Source organism: Watersipora subatra, chromosome 1, assembly GCF_963576615.1.
Source record: "Watersipora subatra chromosome 1, tzWatSuba1.1, whole genome shotgun sequence".
NCBI classification, from domain to species: Eukaryota; Metazoa; Bryozoa; class Gymnolaemata; order Cheilostomatida; family Watersiporidae; genus Watersipora; species Watersipora subatra.
In genome coordinates, this window is record NC_088708.1 from 49,776,429 (window position 1) to 49,801,400 (window position 24,972).

At 38.1% G+C, this 24,972-nt stretch overlaps 1 protein-coding gene across 2 annotated transcripts in view; it reads left to right on the forward strand.

The window, feature by feature from the left end:
- Positions 1 to 24,972, forward strand: part of LOC137385331 (protein scribble homolog) — a 64,224-nt gene that overhangs the window by 33,463 nt on the left and 5,789 nt on the right. The window contains exons 19-40 of one of the 2 annotated variants that reach the window (XM_068071781.1): positions 1,098 to 1,257; positions 2,496 to 2,795; positions 4,121 to 4,198; positions 4,387 to 4,509; positions 6,000 to 6,032; positions 7,953 to 8,045; positions 8,236 to 8,316; positions 9,578 to 9,719; positions 10,061 to 10,242; positions 10,515 to 10,625; positions 11,141 to 11,317; positions 12,580 to 12,696; positions 12,851 to 13,096; positions 15,113 to 15,244; positions 15,873 to 16,052; positions 16,859 to 16,900; positions 18,332 to 18,511; positions 20,286 to 20,444; positions 21,693 to 21,785; positions 22,142 to 22,235; positions 23,327 to 23,345; positions 23,587 to 23,664. In XM_068071781.1, coding sequence (XP_067927882.1) covers positions 1,098 to 1,257; positions 2,496 to 2,795; positions 4,121 to 4,198; positions 4,387 to 4,509; positions 6,000 to 6,032; positions 7,953 to 8,045; positions 8,236 to 8,316; positions 9,578 to 9,719; positions 10,061 to 10,242; positions 10,515 to 10,625; positions 11,141 to 11,317; positions 12,580 to 12,696; positions 12,851 to 13,096; positions 15,113 to 15,244; positions 15,873 to 16,052; positions 16,859 to 16,900; positions 18,332 to 18,511; positions 20,286 to 20,444; positions 21,693 to 21,785; positions 22,142 to 22,235; positions 23,327 to 23,345; positions 23,587 to 23,664 — 2,820 coding nt within the window. The remainder of the gene's footprint in view (positions 1 to 1,097; positions 1,258 to 2,495; positions 2,796 to 4,120; positions 4,199 to 4,386; positions 4,510 to 5,999; positions 6,033 to 7,952; positions 8,046 to 8,235; positions 8,317 to 9,577; positions 9,720 to 10,060; positions 10,243 to 10,514; positions 10,626 to 11,140; positions 11,318 to 12,579; positions 12,697 to 12,850; positions 13,097 to 15,112; positions 15,245 to 15,872; positions 16,053 to 16,858; positions 16,901 to 18,331; positions 18,512 to 20,285; positions 20,445 to 21,692; positions 21,786 to 22,141; positions 22,236 to 23,326; positions 23,346 to 23,586; positions 23,665 to 24,972) is intronic. The other variant, XM_068071782.1, reaches the window with a different exon arrangement.

Consider the following 24,972-nt stretch of genomic DNA (forward strand, 5'->3'; position numbering starts at 1 on the left):
ATGAAGCTGTTCCTTAAATCAGCCATGAATTTTAGTGGGTTATGATCGGGCTAAGATCCGTGAAAGTGGAAGTAGTAAAATATTTACTGTAGTGTCATGCATGTAGTCTGATTGTATTCAAAGTGCATTAGTAGCTATTTCAAGTCGAATGATTTGTTTAAAGACAATACGAAAAGGCCAAGGTTATTCTTTTTACGCTGTAGCGTTCTTCACCATAGTGATGTGACTAGTGGACTTACCTTGGACAATCAGCCAGTAAGCCTTTTTGGGATCTATTAGAAATTCAAACTTATAATGCCAGAGTTATTTTTTCTGTCAAGCCAATATTATTTCTTTTTTAAATTTACTTATTTTTAAAAGTGCTCTATTCAGAAAGTCAGCTCAATTAAATGTAGAACAGCACGATGCTAAGATGCTGGGTTTATCATCAAACCTTCTATGGTGTTACTCAGAGCCGTCGACCAAAACCGAAATACCAAATTTGCATGTTACATCTCCTTGCTTTTGGTTTAAAAATGGAAACTTAAAAAATTCTGCAGTTGTATTTTTGGGCAGACCTTGTCATTGTCACACCGCTATCCAAATTTCTCATGTTGCATTGTAAATCTATGCATTGTATAGATTTTATGTGCAATTTGAATTACTGCATTACAATATGTATAATAATCTAGATTTCATATTTAGACAGTTAACTTGTTGGATTCTGTTTAAATCTTAGTATTAGCAAACACCTGAAAGTGCTTCAGCTCGTACATGTTGGAACATTAAGATGATATTTTTGTGTGCCCTTCTGTGTTACCGCTATATCCCTGCGCCTTTTTGAGAATCTTTTTATCTCACTTCCACCGACTCACCTCGTGAGGCACTTCCAGGAAACTACCTGATGAAGATAGCCAAGCAATAATAGGTAATTGTGAGCTGGTACAAATAGTCGAGCATTGCATAGTGCATTGTATAGGCTGAGCAATTAGTAACTGCTTTTTAACGTACTAGCCTCTGGCTGCAGCACTTCATTCTCTATTACATAGCTACTGATAGCGAGTGGCCTACACTTGAGTCGCGAACATGTCGAGAAATTGTTTCCTTTGCTGCTTTAGACTCGGCGATGAAGAGGAGGCGAATGGGCTCGAGTATCAGAACATTCCGAAGGCGCGTTCCAACGTGCCAACCCCTCAGGCTAGCGTCAAAGCTCAGACCATAGATGATAACAATACAATGGAGTACATGAATATTCCTACTAAGTCTATGCCTCATCCGGTAAGTGATTCTTTAGTGATTTAATGATTGTTCTATGCCTGCTGTATGTGAACAGAAGTCAGTCTTATAAGATGACTTGATCTGGCATAAAAGTATTGCTCTTTGCAGAGATGAGCCATATATGCATGCCGATTAGTTTCATTATAAGCAATTATTCAGAGGTTAGAAATGCCTTGACTGTTTTGATAAAACAGTTTACTAAACAGTAAATATTATCCAGCGGTGAGATGAGTGGCTGAAGCTAGCACTGCTTAGCATATCACAACCAGGAAAGTCATGCTGTAATTTCCTTCTAGGCTTACATTGGTTGGTTATCTTCTCTGATAGCTGGTGTTGGAAGGTACATGACTCTCAACTTTCCCTAAATCATCAATAATTGCTTTTTCTAATCCATTAATGAGTTATATAGTTATATATATAGTTATATAGTTATATTAATGAGCTATATGAAGCTATGCTATAAGCAAGAGTACAGCTCGGGTCCTTGCTCCCAGGAGTTCCATTATTTTATATGCACGCAGTTTGTTGTTACCGTCATCTAATCAAACGTAAGCAATGTTCATCCACTAAACATTGCGTGGTTGGAGTTGTCCTTATTTGATGACAGTGTGATAAATCTATGTAACTTCATTATACTGTTTAATTGGGCTAGCGTCGACCATGGAAAGTGAGAAATGGTGATAATACATAAGAACTTGGGGAAAGTATAGCCAATAGTTCAGGTATTTGTTTTACCTAAAAATAAAGATCTAAACTCGCTTGCTTGTTCATTTTTAAAATCGTAAGGAAAATTTTGCGTGTGACCATGTGACTCCCTCACCCATACAGCCTTTGTAAACTACAAAGCTAGGCCAGATATGTTTGTTTTACCAATCCCATTTTGAAAATAAGAAGCAGGCTTTTTTTTAATTGTTTAAATCATTGTGGAGTTTACGTTCTCCCCGTATCATTAGAACAGTAATTATTGACAAATCTTTGATGCACTGAGAGAGTAGGAGCGCTGAGAGAGTAGGAGCGCTGAGAGAGTAGGAGCACTAAGAGAGTAGGAGCGCTGAGAGAGTAGGAGCGTTGAGAGAGTAGGAGCGCTGAGGTGCCAAGTAGCAGGGATAACAATATTTTAGATATATCTCTAAACCAATGCGCTTTGTTTTTACTTTTACTTACAAAATACCCAATTCAAACATATGCTTAATCATGGAGTGTTACAGAGCATAGAATCAAACCTTCTTTGCTTTCAGCAACCCAGGAACAGCGGGCAATCGGTTAGCAAGATACCTGTCGCTGACCAACCTCCAGATGTCATTAAATATGAACCATATGAACCTCACTCCGCTGCCGCTGATGTCAGAAAAAGAACTCAGTCGCCGACAGTACCCATGTCAGCAGGTATCAGTCCTGATGACTTCCAATCACCTACTCATGAGTTTGAGGTGATAGAAGAAATCTATGATCTGGTCATCAACAGGCAGTCGGGTCAAGGACTTGGAGTGAGCATCGCGGGGGGCAAAGGCTCCCCTCCTTACAAAGGCAATGATGAGGTAGAGTTCACTAAACTGCTGGGAAGTTTCTCAAACTTAGCTATTAATCTGATTGTTGTTCAGTTTTTGCGTGCGATTCCGTGTCTGAGAGCAATACTAATAATCTAAGCATATGTAGAATTGAGAGAGTAGAGGTGATTGCAGTATTCAGTCGCTCGGCCTTTGTTAAGGTCAATATTTCTAACTGATAGAAGTAGCCTAGAAGGTAAACTCGCACCTATTTTCCTGGTGTTCGCTCATCAAGGTTCATATTACGGGGTCTCTTGCTTCAAAACTCAATTTATTGATTTGTTGTAAATGTCAATCAAGACTTTCATATGTTATAATGGGAGATTGTCATACATAATTCAAGTTAAAATGATATTACTATCATTCATTTAAGTCTTTGGAGCTGACAGAAGAATAAAGTTCACACTATATCGCCGTTGGTCAGCGTTTCCTTTTTGACGTTCATCATCGATTATGTGAACCGTGAATTGACGGCATCGACGAAGCATCGTGGACACCTCGGGAGAGTTTGCAGCTGTCAAACTTTCTCTATATTTCGCCGAGCATTGACGACCACCTTTTTAATGTGAACCATTTCAGCGATGGTAATTCGTGGATAGCGTGATTTATTCATATCCGTTTATGATAGTCGCTGTGTGACTAGTTTTTCATTCAGGCACGTGAAAACAAAGAAGTTTCTTCGCGAAAATTTAAAAAGATAAATGAAAACACTACGTCACGAAGTATTTCCTGATGCAAATGCGGATGGGTATGTGATAGTGTGAACATGGTTATCATCGACGATCACTAAAGTATTGGGGCATCAACGCCGAATTATGGCGATATAGTGTGAACCAGCCTTTACGGAGATCATTGTACTACTGACTCCCAGTATGAGTGGTTTCATCTTAACTTGTTTCAATAGGTCAAGTCTACCTGTAGTACTTGTTAACTTAAGTACTAGCATCATGCGTACTATTGCGGTTATTATAGTGAGTCATGTTTAAGTTAGATGGTGCCAGTTTTTTTTCATAGTGCCTAAGTTCTTACTCCAATAACAGCAGTTTTAGCAGTCATACTGAATCAGACATATTTACAGGATAGAAGCAAAGGGCATCAATATAGTCGATTAGTTACTGCAAGCATTCCCTTTGCTTCACACAGCTTGCTGCGCCTTAACCTCTCGTGTAAATGGCACTTGAGCTGCATTTTATTGTATGCACTATTGTATACACTCATTTTATTGTATGCAGAGGTTACATTCTTACGCCTGGTCTCTAAATTTTATTTCCTAAGCCAATTTATGAGCAAATTAATATGTTTTTGGTTTGTTACAGAGTATATTCATATCAAAGGTGGTTGACAATGGCCCATCTTTTGAGGCAGGTCTCAAAGTTGGAGATAAACTACTCATGGTACGTCTGCTTCCTGCGTTCAATTTTCACTTAGACTTCTGGTTTCTCTCACATTTACCTCAGTTCTTTTATGGCTGATGAACAGCCTCAGAGTTTGCCAGTGTCCAAATAGAATCATTTCTGGCTAAATACACTTTAGTATTGTCCCTGGTATTTTAGCATTAGTTGTAATAAAGCTCTGTTCACAGGTCAATCAACAGAATTTGGTGGATGGCTACCACCCCGAAGCTGTGGATGCATTGAAAAGGAGTGGCAACAGAGTTTTGGTTAAAATCTCCCGCGAAGTTATGCTCACTGTGGGAATTCCTTCGGTAAGATAACTCCTAATATAGTGTTTTAAGCAAATTGCCTAATGTTTGATTTAGACGCTACATGTCTGGTGTTTTTCTCAATCACATGAGCCAAATAGACTAGATTCTCACTCGTTTGATACATTTCTGAGATTAATTTGACCAGTATAATACTGAAAAATTAGTTGAAATTTGTCAAGTGCTATTGTAGTTAACCCTTGTTATCACAATGATCTGGCTTGTTAATAGTCATGTCAGATGTATATAAACTGAATGTAGTACTTGACCTATTTAGTCTCCTCAGTTTTACTATAATGTATTAGTTGTATTTCAGTAGTCATGTTGACTCCTATACTAAAAGAGTACCTGGTATCATGTTTAGTTACTACAGGAATATTAAGCAATTCAAGTATCCGTTGAGGTCACTAATGCACCATCTTCTGCGGACAATGCAGTGGAACCTCTACTTCTAGTTGACTTACCAAGCAAATTTTAAAGATCATGTAAAATTCAAGTGAACATTTCACCCTACACTTAAACTAGCTCAAAGCAACATCATTTTGTAAGTAAGAGTAAAGCTGAAGGTAAATGAAAAGAAACCCTTAAAAAATATAAAGTTAAAATAATAAAGTTTAGTTAATTTAAACATGACCTAGTCTAGGCTGGAGTAAGTTATGTTGGAGGTCATATCATCACCCATACCGCTGTACTGTCTCTCCTCTGCATCATCATGTCTATACCTCCATTCACCTGCCTTTGAGGTAAAGTTACAATAAAAAAACTGTTTTTATAAAGCATCTCTTTATTAGTTCACTTATATACATTTCTTTTATTTAACACATTTTTTATTGCTACGTGTAATTACCTGCAGTATGTGTTATGAAGATATCATGAGTTTTTTTGCTTTGGTTCTTTGGAATTACAGTGGATCCTTATGGGCAGTATTTGATGCACAATAATATTATCGTATGAAGCAGATATCTAAACTATACAAATTCATATTCAGAGGTTCCACTGTAGATATAGTCCTCAAGTAATAACCAAAATTGTACTCCATCCAATCGTTGACTAATGGGATCAAGTTTCAAAGTTAAGAGTTATCCTATCCTGTATATTATAATTCATAGTGATAGAAGTTGCCCTTCATCGCCTGACTAGAGATGAATGTGCTTTATTCCTTTGGGGAATACCATGTATCCTATCAAGCTTTTCAGACCGGAAGCTATATGTTTATTCTTCTAGTTATATAACTAACTAATATTGTTGTATTTTGGCTAGCAGCTGCCTTACTTAGTTCCACCTCATGAATGTAGCGCATTTAATGATTCTGCCTTCTAATAAGCACGGCTTTATTCATGGTCTTGGTAGCTCGGACTATTCCGCAAGGTGCTGAACATTAATGTTGTGTACAGCTATGTCCCCAATGTCATAATCCGAAGTAACTCTATTTGTTACCCTTTCACCTCTCTTTAATTAGAGTTATTGCGCATGTCATTATTGTTTTCTGATAGGACCCCAATGCTGACCTGCACAGGATTGCTGAGGTATTATTTATTCAATCGTAAAAAAGTTTATTTCTCTGAGTGGTTTGTTTAACCACATTCATGCGTGTGACAGAGTGTGCATTGGTGTGGCTCTTTAGCTGGTGTAGCTGAAAAAGTTTGTTTCCTTCTGTTAAGCTACTATCTTGAGCTGCGAACTGGTATATAATTATCACTCTCTATCTCTCTCCATATTAGATAGCTTCTTGAGCATCTCATAGATGTTCTCATACCTGCATCCAAATGATTGGAGGATTCTTTTTCAGTTTTTACTGCTACACCCTTTCTCAAATTATCTCTTCATTCTGTCTTATCATCAAATGATTCCTATATTGAAGCTATCAAACCTTTTTATATCTAGATCTTTTCTCTATCGGAACACTCACCAGTTTTAGAATACCAACTTTTTGTAACGTCTTTGTCTTCATTTCTCTGTTGTTTTCCTTGGGGTAATGTTTATAGACAAAGATCTAACCTTCTCATCTTTTTACCGAATTTAACTTACATTGTATGTGTAATTCAATTGCAATGATACTGCTATTGATTCATAAAATGTCTATTTTCTAAACTATTGCCATTATATGGAGATGTGTCAGTCCAGCTTGTGTATTTAACGCTTTACTAACAGCTCAATTCTGTTACTAGTAGAGTGCATCAGAATGGTCTTATTCAAATTGTATTATTCATAATTTTAAGGTTGAACTGGCCAACTCGAGTATAAATAGTAAACTTTTTGATCTGATTGTAGCTCATGAGATTTAAAAAAGAATTGTAATGAAAAGTCAATTCCTCTAGTAATACATTTAGCTGTCAACACCAGTGCGCTTTCATTTAAAACACTTGTGCGAAAATCGTACATTAATTCTTTGGTGATCTAGTGAAAAGAGAATTTGTCTAAGCACATTTGAAACAATTGCATAAGTGAATGTATGCTATTAACCTTGATGGTCTTACCACCCAATGCTACCTGTGCATAGACGAAGGTTTATATAACACACTGAAGATAATCAAAACCAAATCCCACCTAGGTCCGCGCTAAATATTAGCTTTTGCTATCACGCACATGGCCTCATCATCACCTTTCCTGGATGCTCGTTGTCTAGTTTTCATTTCTTTTGTATATATTCATATATTAATGATGAAATAAAGCAAACAAACGTTCCAATTTTTGGCTCGTAACATTGTGATAAACGAACCACTCATTAGTTGCCAGTGTTTTTTATCATTTTTATGGAAGTCAGTTCATATTTGGCAGAGGCTCAATAGTTTCAAGGTTTGTTTTAGATCAATTGAAATCCTGCCGATTGTTACCGTAACCAATTTGACATCATGCAGAACCCATACTAGGTCTAGGAAATAAGTTAACAGTTGGAAATGTTATTCTGGACTTATTTCATCTACATAATCCGTCTACTGAGAGTGGTTATGGTCAGATCTAGAGAAAGCAGCTCATGATATAAGACAATATTAAATCAATTATAGGTCGATACATTTACTATGCCGCCCCCATGACCTTTTCACTTGAAAATGCAGATTTGTAGAAATTTCAATCAGTTTTTTTTTATTAATTCCAATTGAATCATCTACGAAGACTTGGTTCATCAAGATACTAGTGTGTGACACTTTGGTATGGCTTACTTTCTCAGTTTTATAATGCTCTACTAACTGTGTCTGCTTTTACCAATGTGTTCTAGGGCTTGTAGCTTTTTAGTATGTTTATAGCTAATGTATGTGGTCGCATGTAACTTACCAACAAAGGAAGTACAATATATGGAACAGCTGTTAGCATTTTTATTTGGTTTCGTAGCCTACAAGAATTGAAGACATTGCTTACATCTATAGACAGAGTATTATCTCAGCCAAGTTCATCTTCTTGCGTGTGGCTGACAGTCTTGTTCAGATTAGTCTTCTGTTCTGTTGCAGACCATAGAAACAACACTGCTGAAAGTCAATGGTGAGCTTGGTTTCAGTATAGCTGGTGGAAAGGGCTCATTGCCTTACAAGGGAAATGATGAGGTATTGTTAATATAATTGTTATTATTCACTGACTCCTTAATGGTGAGCTTGTGAAGTCTGATTGACTAGTTCCGCTCCATACGTTCACCAAGAAACTTTGTATATTAAGAAGAATATATTTAAGCGTCAAATAATATACTCGGGACTGCCATTTTGAGTGATTCAAGATTGCGTGTGTTTCCTCTTTCAGTCAACTTACATCACCAAGCTAACACCAAATGGAGCAGCTGTACAGAATGGAAAGATCGAGGTTGGAGACAAGATCCTAAAAGTAAGTAGTTAATTCCGCAACTCTTGTGTCAGCAATCAGGACCCTGATCTGTATTTGTTTGCTAGAGCTTGAGTAATGTTTGATTCGTTGTGGATGTCAACTTGTAGTATGCAGTTCTCTCTACTGAGCTCTGTTGATACAATCACAAACCTCACATTAGTCTGATAGATTTTTTCAGAATATTTTTCCTATTAATTATTATTAACAAAAATAAAATTGATCAAAAATGGAAACTTGTCTTTAACATTCGTTTTTAGATTATGTATTTTCAAGTGCATTAGACGCTCCTATAACATATACCTCCTATAACATATACCTCCTATAACATATACCTCCTATGACGTAAATTCCAGTTAACATAAAAAAATTATGCAAAGCTTTTGCTTCGTACTACGTAAAAAATTTCATGTAAAGTGTCAAGTCGGGGCAACTTCCCGAATTCGATTTGAATGGTAAGATATCTCGCCACACTTGTGAAAGAAAAATTTAATGTACATATATTGTTGTATCTATTATACAAACAACTTCCATGACATTTTAGTTCGTCGTGTTAGATCGTCAGATGTGTCGACAAAACAGAGAATAGGTAGCTGCTCAATTGTTCATAAATATCGATTGGCGCAGGTGTTACAGCGTTGGTTTACCAATCTGAATGTCACGAGTTGGAGCATTGTCAAAAGTTATTTTTTATCCTAATCTTGACCTCTGAATACAGATACATGTAGATGACGCGCAAGTAGACGCCACTCCTTTCATAGTAAAAATATATTTTTGTTTTGCTTTATTGTAGGCGTACAAAATATTTGTTATTGGTTTGACTTAGCGGAATAGACTTGACTGTCTAGAAAAAATAAACAAATCGTTGTAATTGGACGTCGAAAAAGTGTGTTTCCAAACAACTTATTGTAAAATTACTGCAATCATAGTCTATAAAACCAGTGAAATTGATCAGAAAAAGGAGAAAAGTTGTTGATGCAAACTAATAATACTGCAGCTATGATACAGCCAACAAATTAAAAAGTTATGTTTAGTTGTTCATTTTTTGTATCGCCAAAGAGGTGAGTTTGGAAAGATTTTGGAATGGATTAGGCTATTTATATGTATTTTACTGTTCTTATAACGTAAAGTCCCTATAACATAAACATTCCTGGAACAGATTATTTACGTTATAAGAGCGCCTACTGTAGTAAGAGTTTTGCCTGCAGAACAGCATTTCTTAGGTTACACGTTGTAGATATTCAATTTGTGCGTTTAACTGTAGATAAATGGTGTGGATGTGACAGATGCGAGCCATGATGAAGTCGTCTCACGTCTCACCATGCCCCAATCATCCATAGCTCTTACTCTTTATAGAGAGCAGCTAATTAGGAAGGGCACTGGTTCCCCTCGAAAAGTGGTAAATGGTAGGTTAGCTCACCAATCTTGGCAATCGGCCATTGTTCAAACATGTCATTTTTATAGTATTTGCTATCGACAGTAGAATATTTGCAAACGGATAACTCCTAATGCGCTTTCTCATTTGTGTAAATTTTTGCTTTACTTCTTTGTCGTTGTTCAAATCTCTAAAAAATTGAAACAACTAAGAAAATTTGAAATATAATTTTCCTCTTTGACAGCTTCGCCTCACTTTTGGTTCAGCCTTTAAAATATAGAGGAGCATTTGAATGCTGCAGCTAATTTATGTCCTGTTCTAGTATGGAATCGCATTTCGCTAAATTAGAGCTCTAAATTTTATGCAATTTAGGAGGCGCCGGGGAGCCTGTAGTCATTGAAAAGGTCACCAAAGTTACCAAGACCAGTCAGTACATTGGGGGAGATGTCGAAAAAACTGATAAGTTTAAGCAGATCACAGTGGAGTCATCAAATAACCGGAGTCGTTCCCCCCTTGTCAAACCCGTGAACTCTTCCAGCAACTATGAGATAGAGGTATGCCTGCATACAATAAGGTTGAGGTGCAACAGAAGAACATTGCGTGAACGCGGAACTGCTTACTTTGTGAGAGACACTGCGTTGTCTCTTAGTGCGATCACTTCAATATGCATCCAGTCACACATAGATCAGCTTTTGGCTATTTCTTTAAAAGAAGCATTAGATTAACATTATTCACTCAATGCTATACTTCTGGTCTAGTTTGTCGGTGTCATTCTGTTGAATTCGTGTTAACAAGTGGAATACTTATTCGTTCGCGTGTGTTTCAGGAGGTTTGCATTATGAAGGCAGGGGGGCCTTTGGGTTTGAGTATAGTTGGAGGCATTGACCACGCTAGTCATCCGTTTGGCAACAGCGAGCCAGGTGTCTTCATATCTAAGGTAACATTGCTATCACACTAACTATATATACCCTTTCATGATCTTATAATTGTAATATTAGAGATGCCGTAAAGCTGCACGCATTGGTCAAGTTTACTCTGGCCAATATACATGCAGCTTATTATAGTTATAAGGTAAATGCGCTGTCAGTTCCTAACATTAGTCATAAACTGTTTGACAACATCACTCTCAAAAATTTGAAGATACAGTAAGGAATTTTCTTGGTAATATTATCCAAAATTTCATAGGGTACTTCTACTGATGATGCCAGGAATACACGTGTTTTATTGCAAAGCATTACCAACTTTAACTTGTTCGATTTTTACCGAGCAGAATGTTTTTAACCATATTGACTATACGCTAGGGGAATATTTGACAGAGATCTATAGACAGTGTAATTATATGCTAGGGGATTCTCTTGGGTACATTGCCCAATATCTTTGTTTTTTTTATAGATTAGCGTGTTTTTTTGCACATATAATCGTTTGAACCACCTGAATATATTTATTTTGTAGATTGTGCCTGGTGGCACGGCGGCGCAGACTTCTCTCAGTATAGGCAATAGGATTTTGACAGTGAATGGACGAGACATCAGTGGAGCGACGCATGAGGAGGCTGTGAAGGCTCTCATTGAACCCTCATATCAAATATTACTCAAGATACGCCATGACCCTCCACCACCTGGTCTCAAGGTCTGTCACAGCTTTTCCATTAAGTTTATTATTCTGTTGATGGTTGGCAAAACAGTCATGGCATCTTGGATAGTGTTTGCTCTGCCCTGATATCAGATAGTATATCAACTAGAGACTTAGTATCTATTTTAAAATGAACCAGACTTTAAAATCGCTTCTGCTCAAGCCATGTTGAAAGGATCATTAATAATCTGTCCCTAAAACAAATGGAAAAGTAACTTACAGGTAAAAAATTACCGTACTTTTCGGGCTATTAGCCGTTACTTTTTTCTGATGTTTTGAGCCATGCGGCTTATATAAGGGTGCGGCTATTCTGTGGTTTTTTCTTTCACCGCTTGAGGGCATCAACCGGAATCTCCGGTTAGTGCGCCTCTAGCGGTGAAAGAAAAAAACAAAACAATGCCTAAGGGTAATGTTCCGTTAGGCACTAGGTTAAAAAGCATCGGTTAATACTGAACAGTGCCTAACGGAGCAACGTTAACTAGCAAAGTTGCTGCCGTGTTAAAAAGCACCCTCCTGAGTTCTGCAGCCTATAAAAAGGTGCGGACTATGTACTGTTTTATTATTGTTTTTTTGAAAATAAAGCAGATGCGGCTTATATAAGGGTGCGGTTAATAGTCCGAAAAGTACGGTAGTTAGCAACATATTATACTTGTAAAAAAAAGTTTAAGACAAATATTTTAGATTCCAAGCGGTGAAAGTGCACCAGATGCCATTAATTGTAGTAGTTTATGCCATGTCTTCAATCAGAATTGCAAGTGCTAAAGTAAGTTGCAGGATACTCTAACAAAGACTTTGCAGATACACGAATGTTTGCTAGTCATATCAAATAGTCACCAAATGGACCAGCTTTAGTCAAAGGCATGAAGATATAAAGCATCAGTTAGTAACTTCTTTATAGAAGTTTGACCTTTAGTTTCTATTTGATCTGTATTAGACGAAACATTCTATTAGCATTGAGTTTGCGACCGGTTTACTATGAGAAATCAAGAATGCGGGTTGCAGGACTTTGATCAATGTTGTTACATGTTATGAGGACTTTCAAATAAAATATGTTTTCAGATAATCTTTTTGTAGTGCATTATTATATTATAGTATAGATTGTGTTATGACTCATGAATAAGCTAGCTTGTTTTAATATAGTCTTAGAGCTTTGATCAGCAGTAATACATGAGTTACTTTTATAAATGGGATTATTTGATCGGTTTATTTATTATGAGTTCTAGAAATCTTTTAAACCGTGATGTTGTGCATTATGGCAGGAACTGGTCATTGAGCGTGAGCCCCGTGAGAAGATTGGAATGAACATTAAGGGTGGGGCAGGAGGGCCCCCTGGCAATCCCGCAGACCCCACAGATGAAGGTGTATTCATTTCCAAGGTATCCCTATGTTATTAACCACATTTGTTAAACAGAAATTTTATGGATGTTTTACACTAATATATCGTGTGTGGACTGTGTCATTACTTTGCGCAAGGCTTGACCCTTGCACTACTAACTGTGTCTTTTTATTGTGCGCCTTTATTTTGCGTAGATAAGTGCCGAAGGGGCTGTTGCACGAGATGGCAAGCTGGAGGTAGGCAAACGAATATTAGAGGTAAATGGCCAAAGCATGCTAGGAGCGACGCACCAAGAGGCTGTGCGTGCGCTGAGACAAGCTGGAAACAGGGTGCAGATAATGGTATGCGACGGATACAATCTGGGCTTAGAATCAGCTACCCTTAGCAAAAGTATGAGCAGTCTAGATCGAGAAGATGATGAATACATACGGATACAGCAGGTAAAGTATTGGAAAGCGGAAGTGTTTAATGGTAGCTGATGAGGTTGGCCTTACGGAGAGTCATTGGCAACTTGCATGAACATTAACATAGACATGTAAATAGGTATAGTCATGTAAACATGACATAGTCAATAGTGCATGCAACAAGGTGTACATCCTAGCTGTAACAACCGGCCTGCTCTTAGTGCCTATATTGTGCTGTCAACTTAGCATAGAACTTACTGCATGTCTGCGTTATTGCATGTTTTGTTACCTTTTCTTTTTCAACTGAGACATGCTCTTCACGGGCTACCATGCTCGTTTCTCCTGCCCCATTCCCCCTCTCTTTACCTTTCATGTCTTGGTGGTTTAGGTGATCGCGTCTGTCTATGTCATCTTACTTTCTTCTTGGCTGGGCTTGGTGATCTTAAGCGCTTTACAGGTTGAGGAGGTATGCTTGGTGCATCGGGTTGGCTTATTAAGAGTTGCTTGATCTGCTGTTCTTATTCATTGGTTGCTGATAGAAGTTGGATCATGTGATTCTAATACAAGTAAACATCAATATCTCTTTAAAATAAAGGTTACAGGTTGAGTCTCTGCGTGCAATAACATATCTTTAGTCAATATACCTGCTGGTTAACTTGCTTATTTCATAGATTTGTAATTCTTGGAGAAACATTGTGTTGCATTCACGCGAAGAGAAAGAACCTTCTAGAAGGTAAATTCTACAATTTGTAAGTCATAGCTCGAAATAAATAGCTTTACTCTCGTGTAGAGGTGCCAATGGACTGAGGGTGGAGTACTGATATACCTACTAGTGTTTTATCCAAGTTTCTAAGCTATGGTTTACTGCAGACATTGTTGGACATGAACAGTTTGTCGTTATTGTTGACGTTCTACAGTTTGAGGTGTATTTTCTGTTCTAGTGTATTGTTGTTTGTTGAAAACTACTTATTTGCTTAGTTAGTCTATGTTATTGTAGGAATCATACATGTAAATGGCCTGTTGTAGGCTTTAACTACAATTAATTCAGCAAGGTTGGATGTTGTACTGAAGTATATCAAAAGAATAATAATAATACTTGTGGTCGTTTACTTCTTGCGACTGTCAAAATTCACCAACTTAACAAGCCTTCTGAATTTACTATAATTACATTTGAATAATTCTATTGCTGATACGGGAGGTTTCAAAGAATTTAACCCATTCATAACAGCTGTATGCAGTATCCTCCGGAGTGTAATACATAGTACGCTTGATTGATGATGTCCAGAATGAGCTGCACAGATCCAAGGCAAACTTGTGTACAACAAAATTCTGCAGATGTTCGGTTTACGGTGTCATCTTGTTATAAGACACATTTTATAAATATGGACAATACTGTCCTTTTCCTGTGCCATAATTTCTCTTAATCTAAGTGTGATATACATGTATATCATATATGATCCTGCCTTAGTTTAGCATGTAGTCTACCGAGTCAAATATTTCACCCAGTTACGGTTGATAGTTTGTAATACCAAAAATAATCTGCAACTCTGCTGTTGGTTGATTGATGCTGAAGAGAAAATGCAATCATTTGGTAGTCAGAATGTACACGTTAATATATTTTATTTGAAGAATGAATGCGGCATCATATAAAATATTATATACCAAGTATCATCCACACTTTCATTTGGAGTGTGAGTTGAGTTCTGAAGCTATAATATGGTTGGCCTTGAATCAGTTTGTAAAAATGGTTTAGAGCTGAGTGGAGAAATTGATCTGCTTATCATCATGCCATGATGAGTAATTGAATGCGAATATTGCTCCAGGAGTTTTCCTCTCATTGTTTATTTAGTGTGACACATGGCTCTGCATCAAGCATTTTAGATGCCTTAAAACGACTGCAGAGTATTCCTTGTTCATCGGTGGGTTTGGCGTCTTCTAGCTGTTTTTGAATGTTGAACTCAGTCGCTTACTGGTTGAATCCTTCCACTCGTCGGTTGCATCTTTTATTTGCTGGTTGGTGGTCGGTCGTATAACAAGTACCATGATTGGTAGGAGAATGATGCTCTGCGTGAAGAGCAAGAGTTTGAGGAGGAGTTAAAGAGAGAGAGGCAGCGACGCGAGGAAGAGAATGCTCGGTTGGAGCGGGAAGCTGTTGAGCAGATGGAGATTCAACTGCGCAACAATGTGAGATGATATGGTTTGCGCATGTGGTGTGCGGTGGATGTTGGTCTTGCCCATGTTTCCTATTATTCTCGAAAATCTCTTACAAAATTATGTCGATTCACAAGATATTTTTGCAAAATATTCTTAAAGGGAACTTTTGTAATGGGCTTGTTAGCTATTCCCTGGCAAAACACAAAATATTGATATTTAGAATTAACATACATCAATTATTCAAGATATGTCTGTATACAGGTTTTGCGTGTTTTGCAATAGCGAAATGATATGTAATACGCAAGGCACCTGACCGACTCGCATACCACACGCAGTTGCTGTTATGGCAGTTAAACTTTTGATAGCAGTCATTTAGTTAATTTTGTTTTTTTTATCTTTTAATACCTTTGATAATATAATTTTACTAACTATTCTTTTGAGTGTTCTATCCCATAGATATAACATAGTCAGCGTTATAACCTGGATAACACAGCCTCTTTCTCGTTCACACCGTGTGCTCGCTAAATCTCTTCATTCTCAGCAATTTCTTGTTTCCTCGCTTGGGAACCTATTTGGTTTTTCTTTATGTGTGTATCACTGTTCGTGCCCAAGTCTATTGCATATGAGTATAGCCGGTGTATAATCCCTCTGGTCGTAGGCTGAAGAGAGGCGGAGGCAAGAGGCACTTGCCAGGGAGGCAGACCTTAGAAAACAACAGCAGGAAGCTCATCGCCGCTCAGAACTGTTAAGAAGGCAAGAGGAAGAGCGAATACTGGCTGCCGAAAGAGAGGCTGCTGAGAGGGAAAGAGAGGCGGCAGAGGCTGAACATCAGCGTCAAGTAAGTGCCACTTGTATTAGCTGGTATAGGCTGATAATTTACTATTGCTACCAACTGGCCCAGTTGTCTTCTACCATGGGTCAGATTTGTAGAGCCAGATACCACTCTCAGCTTTATTCGTCTTAATGTAAAATATTTGTTTGCAAGTTGAGAGGTATTTATTGCTAAGGCCATAAGTATAGATTAACACCGTACAAATCTATGTACCCATGTACTAAGGTAATAGATATAGATTAACACCGGACTATAATCTATGTACCCATGTACTAAGGTAATAGATATAGATTAACACCGGACAAATCTATGTACCCATGTACTAAGGTTATCGATATAGATTAACACCGGACTATAATCTATGTACCCATGTACTAAGGTAATAGATATAGATTAACACCGGACAAATCTATGTACCCATGTACTAAGGTTATCGATATAGATTAACACCGGACTATAATCTATGTACCCATGTACTAAGGTAATAGATATAGATTAACACCGGACAAATCTATGTACCCATGTACTAAGGTAATAGAGGAATCAGAAGAAAGTTTTAAAATCCTAGCTGATAGTTTACACAATCATTTACCTGCTCACAACAGAAGGCTCCACACATGCAATGTATTCTATAAGTAACGTAGATGACTCGTGGTTATTAGGAATTAAAGAACATTCAACAATGTGAATTTATCTTGGTAAGATCTTCCCTTTGGTATCTATTAAAAAACAGCATCACTAGATTCTATTTCACTGATAGACTCTGTAGAAAAGAAAAAGGCTTGCATTGTAATTTTAAGTTGGTTTTATAGGAGGAAGAAGAACGGCTGAGACAAGCTGAAATATTAAGATACGTGAGTATTTGCTAAAAACTCGTACCAGATCAAAAGGCCTTCTATATGTGGGGGTCAGTCTAGGTCATGGTGTAGCCAGTGTTGGCTCAGTCTAGGTCATGGTGTAGCCAGTGTTGGCTCAGTCTAGATCATAGTGCTGCTAGTGATGGCTCAGTCTAGACCATAGTGCTGCCAGTGATGGCTCAGTCTAGATCATAGTGCTGCCAGTGATGGCTCAGTCTAGATCATGGGGTAGCCAGTGATGGCTCAGTCTAGATCATAGTGCTGCCAGTGATGGCTCAGACTAGATTGTAGTGCTGCCAGTGATGGCTCAGACTAGATCGTAGTGCTGCCAGTGATGGCTCAGTCTACACCACTGTATCCATTTTGTGCAAATCATTGATGCTGCCATGACTAAAGCTTGGTTCCCATATCAATTGCGAGACTCCCGCAGTAACATGCGCAGCAAAACGCTTGCGACGCTAGGCTCGGCGGGATCTGTTCACATAAAAGCCACATCGTTAATAATAGTTAATAATATGGTAAACATCATTGCGTAATCAAATAAAATGTTCGTAATCAAATAAAATGTTCGCTGGCCATACCGTTCCTATAATGGTGACCTTTACTCGTACAGTGCATTTCGGGAAGGTTTTGCCTGCGGCCGTTTGCGAAATTTGAACAGCGTTAAACTATTGCGATGCCGCCGGCAACTACCGGCGGTACCCGGCGCATACATTCCCATTTCATCGCTAATAGCCTGCGTGCTGTCGCCGGTGCTTTGCGACGTATATGGGAACCAGGCTTAAGAACTTTGAATAGTATATTTAAGCTGAAGCGTAGGCAGTGAGTTATCTGTAGATGTCAACATCAAGAAGCACCTGCAGCCCTATTGGAGTCATGGTAGAGCCAGCAGCTACTTGGCTTAATTCAATCCTTAAGTCAGCTTTTAAAGAGATTCCCTGTATTGCGCTTGGTTCAAGTTAGTTAGAACTTGTATTATCGCATATGAACTGGTGATGGTAATTGAAAACTGCAAATGTAGTTTTGCTGAATAATTTTAGAATGGGTTTGTTGTATTGATGTTGAGATATGTCAGTGAGACCCTTTCAACTAGCACTAGATGTACTCAGGATTAAATATTTTGTCTTGTCTTATGTAATTGTGGTAAACTGCTATTACCTTGCTGCTACCAATTTACTAACTGGATTCCTTTACTGCTACCTACCTATGAGTAAAATAGTTTTATCTTAGGCTAGACTAAAATAAACCTTGAGTCACCTTGAAACTATCTTAAACCTAGAAACTGAAAAGTTTCTAGTTTTAAGATAGTTTCAATAATAATAAGGTTTAATAGTTTCATTATCTCACCGTCTGTTACCCGTGAGCTGCATGGTTGCGCTTTATCTTAGTGGCTAATAGTAATGATGGTGTTCAATTATTGTAATTTAGGAGCCAGAGGGTACCAGCTTTGGTACTCCACCTCCAGACCCTCCTTCACCATATCCTTCTCCACCACCCGCTCTTTCTGAAGATGTTCCATTTGCGGAAGGCTCAAGCAGTGATGAAGAATCTGGGACAACATCAGCATTCGCTTTTGGCAGCCCCAAATCAGCAGCTTCGGAGAGCAAGGTCTGAGCCTCTCACCAATCGCTGCTTATCGTAGTTTTTTCCACCTTTACCCCATGCTAGTGACTATTCACATTATGTGCTGTCAGTTTTTGGGTTGAAGCGAATCCTGTATGAGAAAGTCAGAACGGCATTTGAGCTGGTGTGCTGTTGTAGATGCGTACGCCGAGGATGAACCGTGAAGTATCGAGAGAGAATATACTGTCATATTTTAATGTTTTCCTTTTACACACCGCCACCGATGTTTTGAAAATCTGTCACTCTTTTCACTGCAGCCATTTACTGCAGTCACATGGAACTTCCTGTGTACACTAATAAATATAGTACATCTTCAGCTGAGGCACTAATTGAAAATTTTTTGCGTATCTCAAACCACTAGTAAGCATTTAGTAAGAAGCCATATGAGTGGCATGGAGCTAGTCCTATTTTGAAGAATTTTTCTTTTTCTATCGCAATAAATTAGCGTTGCTATTTTTGTAAACAGTATGGCAATTTTTGGTAACTAGAAATTTGTTCGCTAAATGATTATAGTGGAGATAAAATAATATGGAGATATTATAAAATCTTCCTTTTAACTTTAAAAGCAAAGCCAGGTGTCAGTTTGCTTTTTATACCAGCAAGCCACTCATGTTTCATTTATTTTCGCGTGCCAGGAACATTCTAGAACACATGTTTATATGGCACATTTAGTGGCTCACCAATCTGGTTTGCCCAGGAATGGTCCATGTCACAGTGGTATATGTCACAATGGTCTATGTCACAATGGTTTATGTCACAATGGTCCATGTCACAATGGTCCATGTCACAATGGTATATGTCACAATGGTATATGTCACAATGGTATATGTGGATGAATCTCTTAAGGTGAAAACACACTAGGCGATATTTAGCGCGATATCGCGCTGCTGCACGGCACTAATCTGCACTAGAACTCGCTCAGCGAGCTCATGCAGAGCGATAACGCTAGACATTCTGATCACAACTTAATCGCTAGCGAGATGCATTTCGATTGGTTGGTTTTTCGCTGAATGCAATTTTATGGCGGGTAATTACTTTTGATCGATGTTCACCAACATACAGCAGCCACATTTCGCTATTTTTGTACGATTGGAACATCATCAGAATGAACACTGAATTGAATTGTTCATAAATTTAATAAAAGCTCTCTCAGTCCTGTACAACATAATACCCAAAATTTCCTAGTTGAAAACCAAAATTTGTAGTCAATTGTTGCGCAGGTTGATCATCTTGAGAATGGTAAATATTTAATACATTAAATATAAAAACTACCATAAAGTAAACTATTTATAAAAATTGTAAAATATTAATGTTAAAAATACAAGAATCGTTTTTTATGTCCTTTTGTAGTGTACAATCTGTGAAAGTGAGATAGGCCTAATAACAAAAGCGGAAGTTGTTTACATCATTGCATAGACAGCGCCATATTGAATTACCTAAATTTATTAACAACTACGAAGAAACTGATGATACGGAATTTTATTGGCAAGTGGCTGGTGAATCGGTCAAGTGTGTTGAGGCCCATGCCAGCAATATATCCGCCCTCATGACGCGCGCGATAAAACCGCCTAGTGTGTTTGGACTTTTAGGGTTCACAGTTCTATGAATTGTAGTTTAATCATTGTTAATCAGTCATGCTGTTATCGCTTGCTATGGTAGATGTATCATAATATACCATAGATTATGTCCTTTCATAGATCTCAGGCTATAGCATAGTTCACAGCTTGTAGATCTCATTTTATTGTATGTCTTATTGTAGATTCCCGTTGCTGCCCAACGTGTCTCCAAACCTGCACCTGCTGTACCACAGAAACCCGTCATAGCAGCCAAACCAATTGTTGCTTCTAAACCCACAGTTAGCAAGTCTGGCATCCCTGTTGCAGCTGCCTCTAGTCCTGTGGCAGCAAGCTCTTCCAAGGTATTTGATCGACTAAAGGTTTTTTCATTTTGGCCTGTTGCGTTTTGTGAGTTTGTGTAGATTTGTCTGTTTATTTTCACATTGTACAGTTTATTTGTGGTTTATTTTGTGATGAATTCTCTACTTATTGTATAGATGGAATGTCTATAAGGGATTGAACCCTGCCGTAGTTAGCTTGCACTTACCTTGCCTTCTATAACGTGTAGATTGAATCTCTATGAAGTATTTAGTTATAGGGTGTTTAGTTTTAGTTTCAACTAATTCTCTACTTTACCATAAGGATGGAAAGGCTGTAGGGCATTGAACGCTCTCGTATTTATGCTAGGCATACCTTGCCTGGTACTAATTCTTTACTGAGCTTGTTTACCTAATTTACTACCACTCTAACAACAGTATCAATTCTGCCTTCATGTTGCCAATTGTAGGCGGTTCAGTTTGCGTGTTGTTAGCAAAGTGTGCATATTTTCTAACTATTTAGCAAGTATCAGGAAGTTGCTTCTCTGCAAATAGTAATAATGCAAATGCTAATAGTGAGAATGACTGGTAGTAACTGGTGGGAATAATTAGCTACTGAGGTTGAGAATCTCTAGTAGCATCGCAGATACTAGGAATACCGAAGAGACATACTAGCAATACTCGTGGGAAATACTAGAAATACTTGTGGGAGATACTAGTAATACTGGTGGGAGATACTAGTAATACTTGTGGGAGATACTAGTAATACTCGTGGGAGATACTAGTAATACTGGTGTGAGATACTAGCAATACTTGTGGGAGATGCTAGCAATACTCGTGGGAGATACTAGTAATACTCGTGGGAGATACTCGCAACAACTTGGAGGAGAAACTATCAATAATGTCAGTAGATGTTGGTAATATGGTTGAGATTGACTGGTAGAAGTGAGGATGATCAGTAGCAATCGGAAGAGATAGTCATAGTACTGGTGGGAGAAGCTGATAGTAACAAATACAATTTAGTACTTGAGTTGCCATTAGTAAAAGACATTATAAGGCTGATTATAACTAGAGCATGGTTTACGCAGATTTATTTTGAGTTTCTAGCATTTCTTTGCTATTGCTTTTGAGATATTAGTTAGCATGCTTACTAGAGCAGCATTGTTTATTTATATTGCTTGTGTGAATTCATTCTCCTCCTTTCTCGTCTTCCCTCTCCCTTTTCTCCCCCTCAGCACGCTTGTGTGTCTATAGATGTTGTGCCACTCGTATTGCACTGCTATATTTTATCAGCCGCCACCTTCATCTAGACTCAAGCCACCAGTTACCTACCGGACGCCATCGGTAGCCAAGCCTGCAGCTTCTGGTATTGACGTTAACTCACAGGTATCCGTCATGTTATTGTGTGTACTAATATCTATTCTGGCTTGTAGCTGGCTGCTTGTACTCATTTTGCTCTTTCTGCAATGTCTTATCCAACCTCGTAGTGTGAGTTAGACTAGCTTTCGATTATATAAGCTCCTAACAGTATATGTGGTTTTACATGTGCAACAATAGGTAAAACGCTGTGTTCTCTTTGTCTCGACTGGAATTGTGTAGATTTTTGCTGGTACGTTAATAAACTTAAAGTGGTTACACATTATCGATAGACAATTGGTACGGAATTCTGTGTCAGCACAGTTCCGTAGGTGTGGCTATAGTTCTAAGCTGTGGAGCTCATTAGACTCTATCTTTTCTACCAGAATGGGGAAAGGATTGATACCAAGAAAGCAAGGACTAGCTTCTTCGACACAGCAGCAGCACCCCCTCCTGCCAACAATCCTTGGAGCAAATATGGTAAGCATTGCAAATCATCGTTGAGTTCAATATCTAGTCACTAGTTCGTCTAGTTACCAGTTAGTCTGGTCCCTGGTTGGGCAAGTTACCAGTTAGTCTAATGACTGGTTGGTCTAGTTACCAGGTAATCTAGTCACTGGTTGGTCTAGTTACCAGTTAATCTAGTCACTGGTTGGTCTAGTTACCAGGTAATCTAGTCACTGGTTGGTCTAGTTACCAGTTAGTCTAATGACTGGTTGGTCTAGTTACCAGTTAATCTAGTCACTGGTTGGTCTAGTTACCAGGTAATCTAGTCACTGGTTGGTCTAGTTACCAGGTAATCTAGTCACTGGTTGGTCTAGTTACCAGTTAGTCTAATGACTGGTTGGTCTAGTTACCAGTTAGTCTAATGACTGGTTGGTCTAGTTACCAGTTAGTCTAATGACTGGTTGGTCTAGTTACCAGTTAGTCTAATGACTGGTTGGTCTAGTTACCAGTTAGTCTAATGACTGGTTGGTCTAGTTACCAGTTAGTCTAATGACTGGTTGGTCTAGTTACCAGGTAATCTAGTCACTGGTTGGTCTAGTTACCAGTTAATCTAGTCACTAGTTGGGCTCTTACCAATTAGTGTAGTCACTGGTTGGGCTTATCAGTATCCAAATGGATTAGTGTGTTAGTCGATAGTTGATTCAATCACCAGATACTCGAGTCAGTAGATCATTTAATCCTCATTTGGTCTAATCACTTGATGGTCAATTCATCCTATGCTATAATTATATGTAGTTGTAGTACTCTGACATCTAATTGTATTAGTGGCTCCAGAAGGACGATCTGTACTATAAATGATTTGATTTATGCCTAAAAATTGATGTATGTCTGTTGGTGCAATAATACTTCGAAATAAATAAGCTAATGAATTGAGAAATGAATGAATTGTGAACCTTTCCACTTTGTATTTTGAATCCTGTTAGTCTTTTCTGAGCAGCCGCTTGTCTACAAAACTGTTACTCATTGCATAGTTAATCCATATTTTAGTTAACTATAGATAACTTATTATATCCTTGTTTCAATAAATGTTCATACACATTATTGGTTTGATTTTGTATTTGTAGATCGTAAGAAGACACCTGGGTAAGTTTTTCATGAATTCTATGGCTGCTTTATCTCTAATGGTAGTTATGTTCCCTGGAAACTTACCTTTCAACTAACAGTCTTTCGTGATTGTCATATGATTTCCCCATCCTTTCACTTGTCTGCTCATAATGTGATCTTTCACTGGGTTGATTTGTTGCACTGGACGTGCACCTGCCTTATTTTCAGCATTTCGTGAGTAAGAGCTTGCTAGTAACTAACATAGTCTTACCTTGTCTAGAGCTTCAGCTGATATTCTAACTTACGCGCAAGTGAAAGCTCAGCAGGCAGAGGAGCGGGAGATGCAGAGAAAGCAGAGGTAACTATGTTTAGCAATTGTCGTGCCGCTATCGTGAGTGCCGACTCGTTTGCTATCTCCTTTTTCTAGGTGTGAATTCTCCTGCATCATTCCTCCTATTTATGGTTCTCATGTTGCCATTTGTGGGCTAACAACCATTTACTTAATCTGAAAGTCTAAATTATTTAAAACTTATCTTTATCAATATTCAAGGGTGGAATATTTCAATTCTCCAAAATTATGGTACAGCAATTCCTATCGAGACTTTACTTTTTCAAAAGCCATCTGGTCCTTATTTTACACCTATTTAAAAGTCAGCAATGGCAGCAAACTATTGCAAATATAATATTTTGAATTAGATTTGTATTTCTAGATTATACCCTCTTCAATCAGACTAATCTTGAAAAAGAGTAAGACTGAGTAATCTGGTCCAATACATACTACAAACTCAGTTTCCTAAGTTTATGCACCATTTGTATCACTTTTAGTATGGAGAAATCAATCTCTCGTTTGCGTCGCCCAGGATTCACTATTCAATATGTCTGTATACTTATATATCACCATCCAACAGGCATACATTAATTTTTTTACACATCTGAGTAGGCGTGTAGTAAATGTTTTATTAAAAATGGGCAGCTATAGGCATGTGTTCCACTTATAATAACAACACTAAACCGCTTGTATCCTCTAGTGAAAACAAATTGTTGAATGGTGCTCAGCTAAAACGAGAGAGTCCATAAGGGCATGTAATGATTTTTGTTACACTTTTGAGACAGTATTGTTAAAGGGTGGCCACAGGGCAACTGAACTTTCCATTCTGTGCATATTTCAACCAAAGTAACAATGTGTACATATCTCAAGCACAGTAACCAAAGTGTACACATCTACTTGCAGTAACCGCAGTTGTACATATCTCAAGTACAATAATTACAGTGTACATATCTCACGTTCAGCAACCAAAGTGCACATATCTCACATGCAGTAACCAAAGTGTACGTATCTCAAGTGCAGTCCATTTGTGTACTGAATCACCATTAATTCAATGACTTGGAAAGAAATAAAGTGAGATATACATTACCTAATAATAAATAGTTCAATCAGACAACATCTTCAATTGCACCTGGCCCAATCAGATTTAATCTGACCAAAGACGTGCGGCTGCCCTATTTTAGGTTCTGGTTACTTTGGTTAATGATCCAGTCTAAAGCCTCAGATGCCGGAACCTTTGGTTCAGTCGTTGTATGGCCAGTGCTTTATTATTACCCCCAGACATCCTAGTTATTATAATCAATGTGTGTAGATGTCTGCTCGCAGTAGCTTTCTAATAGC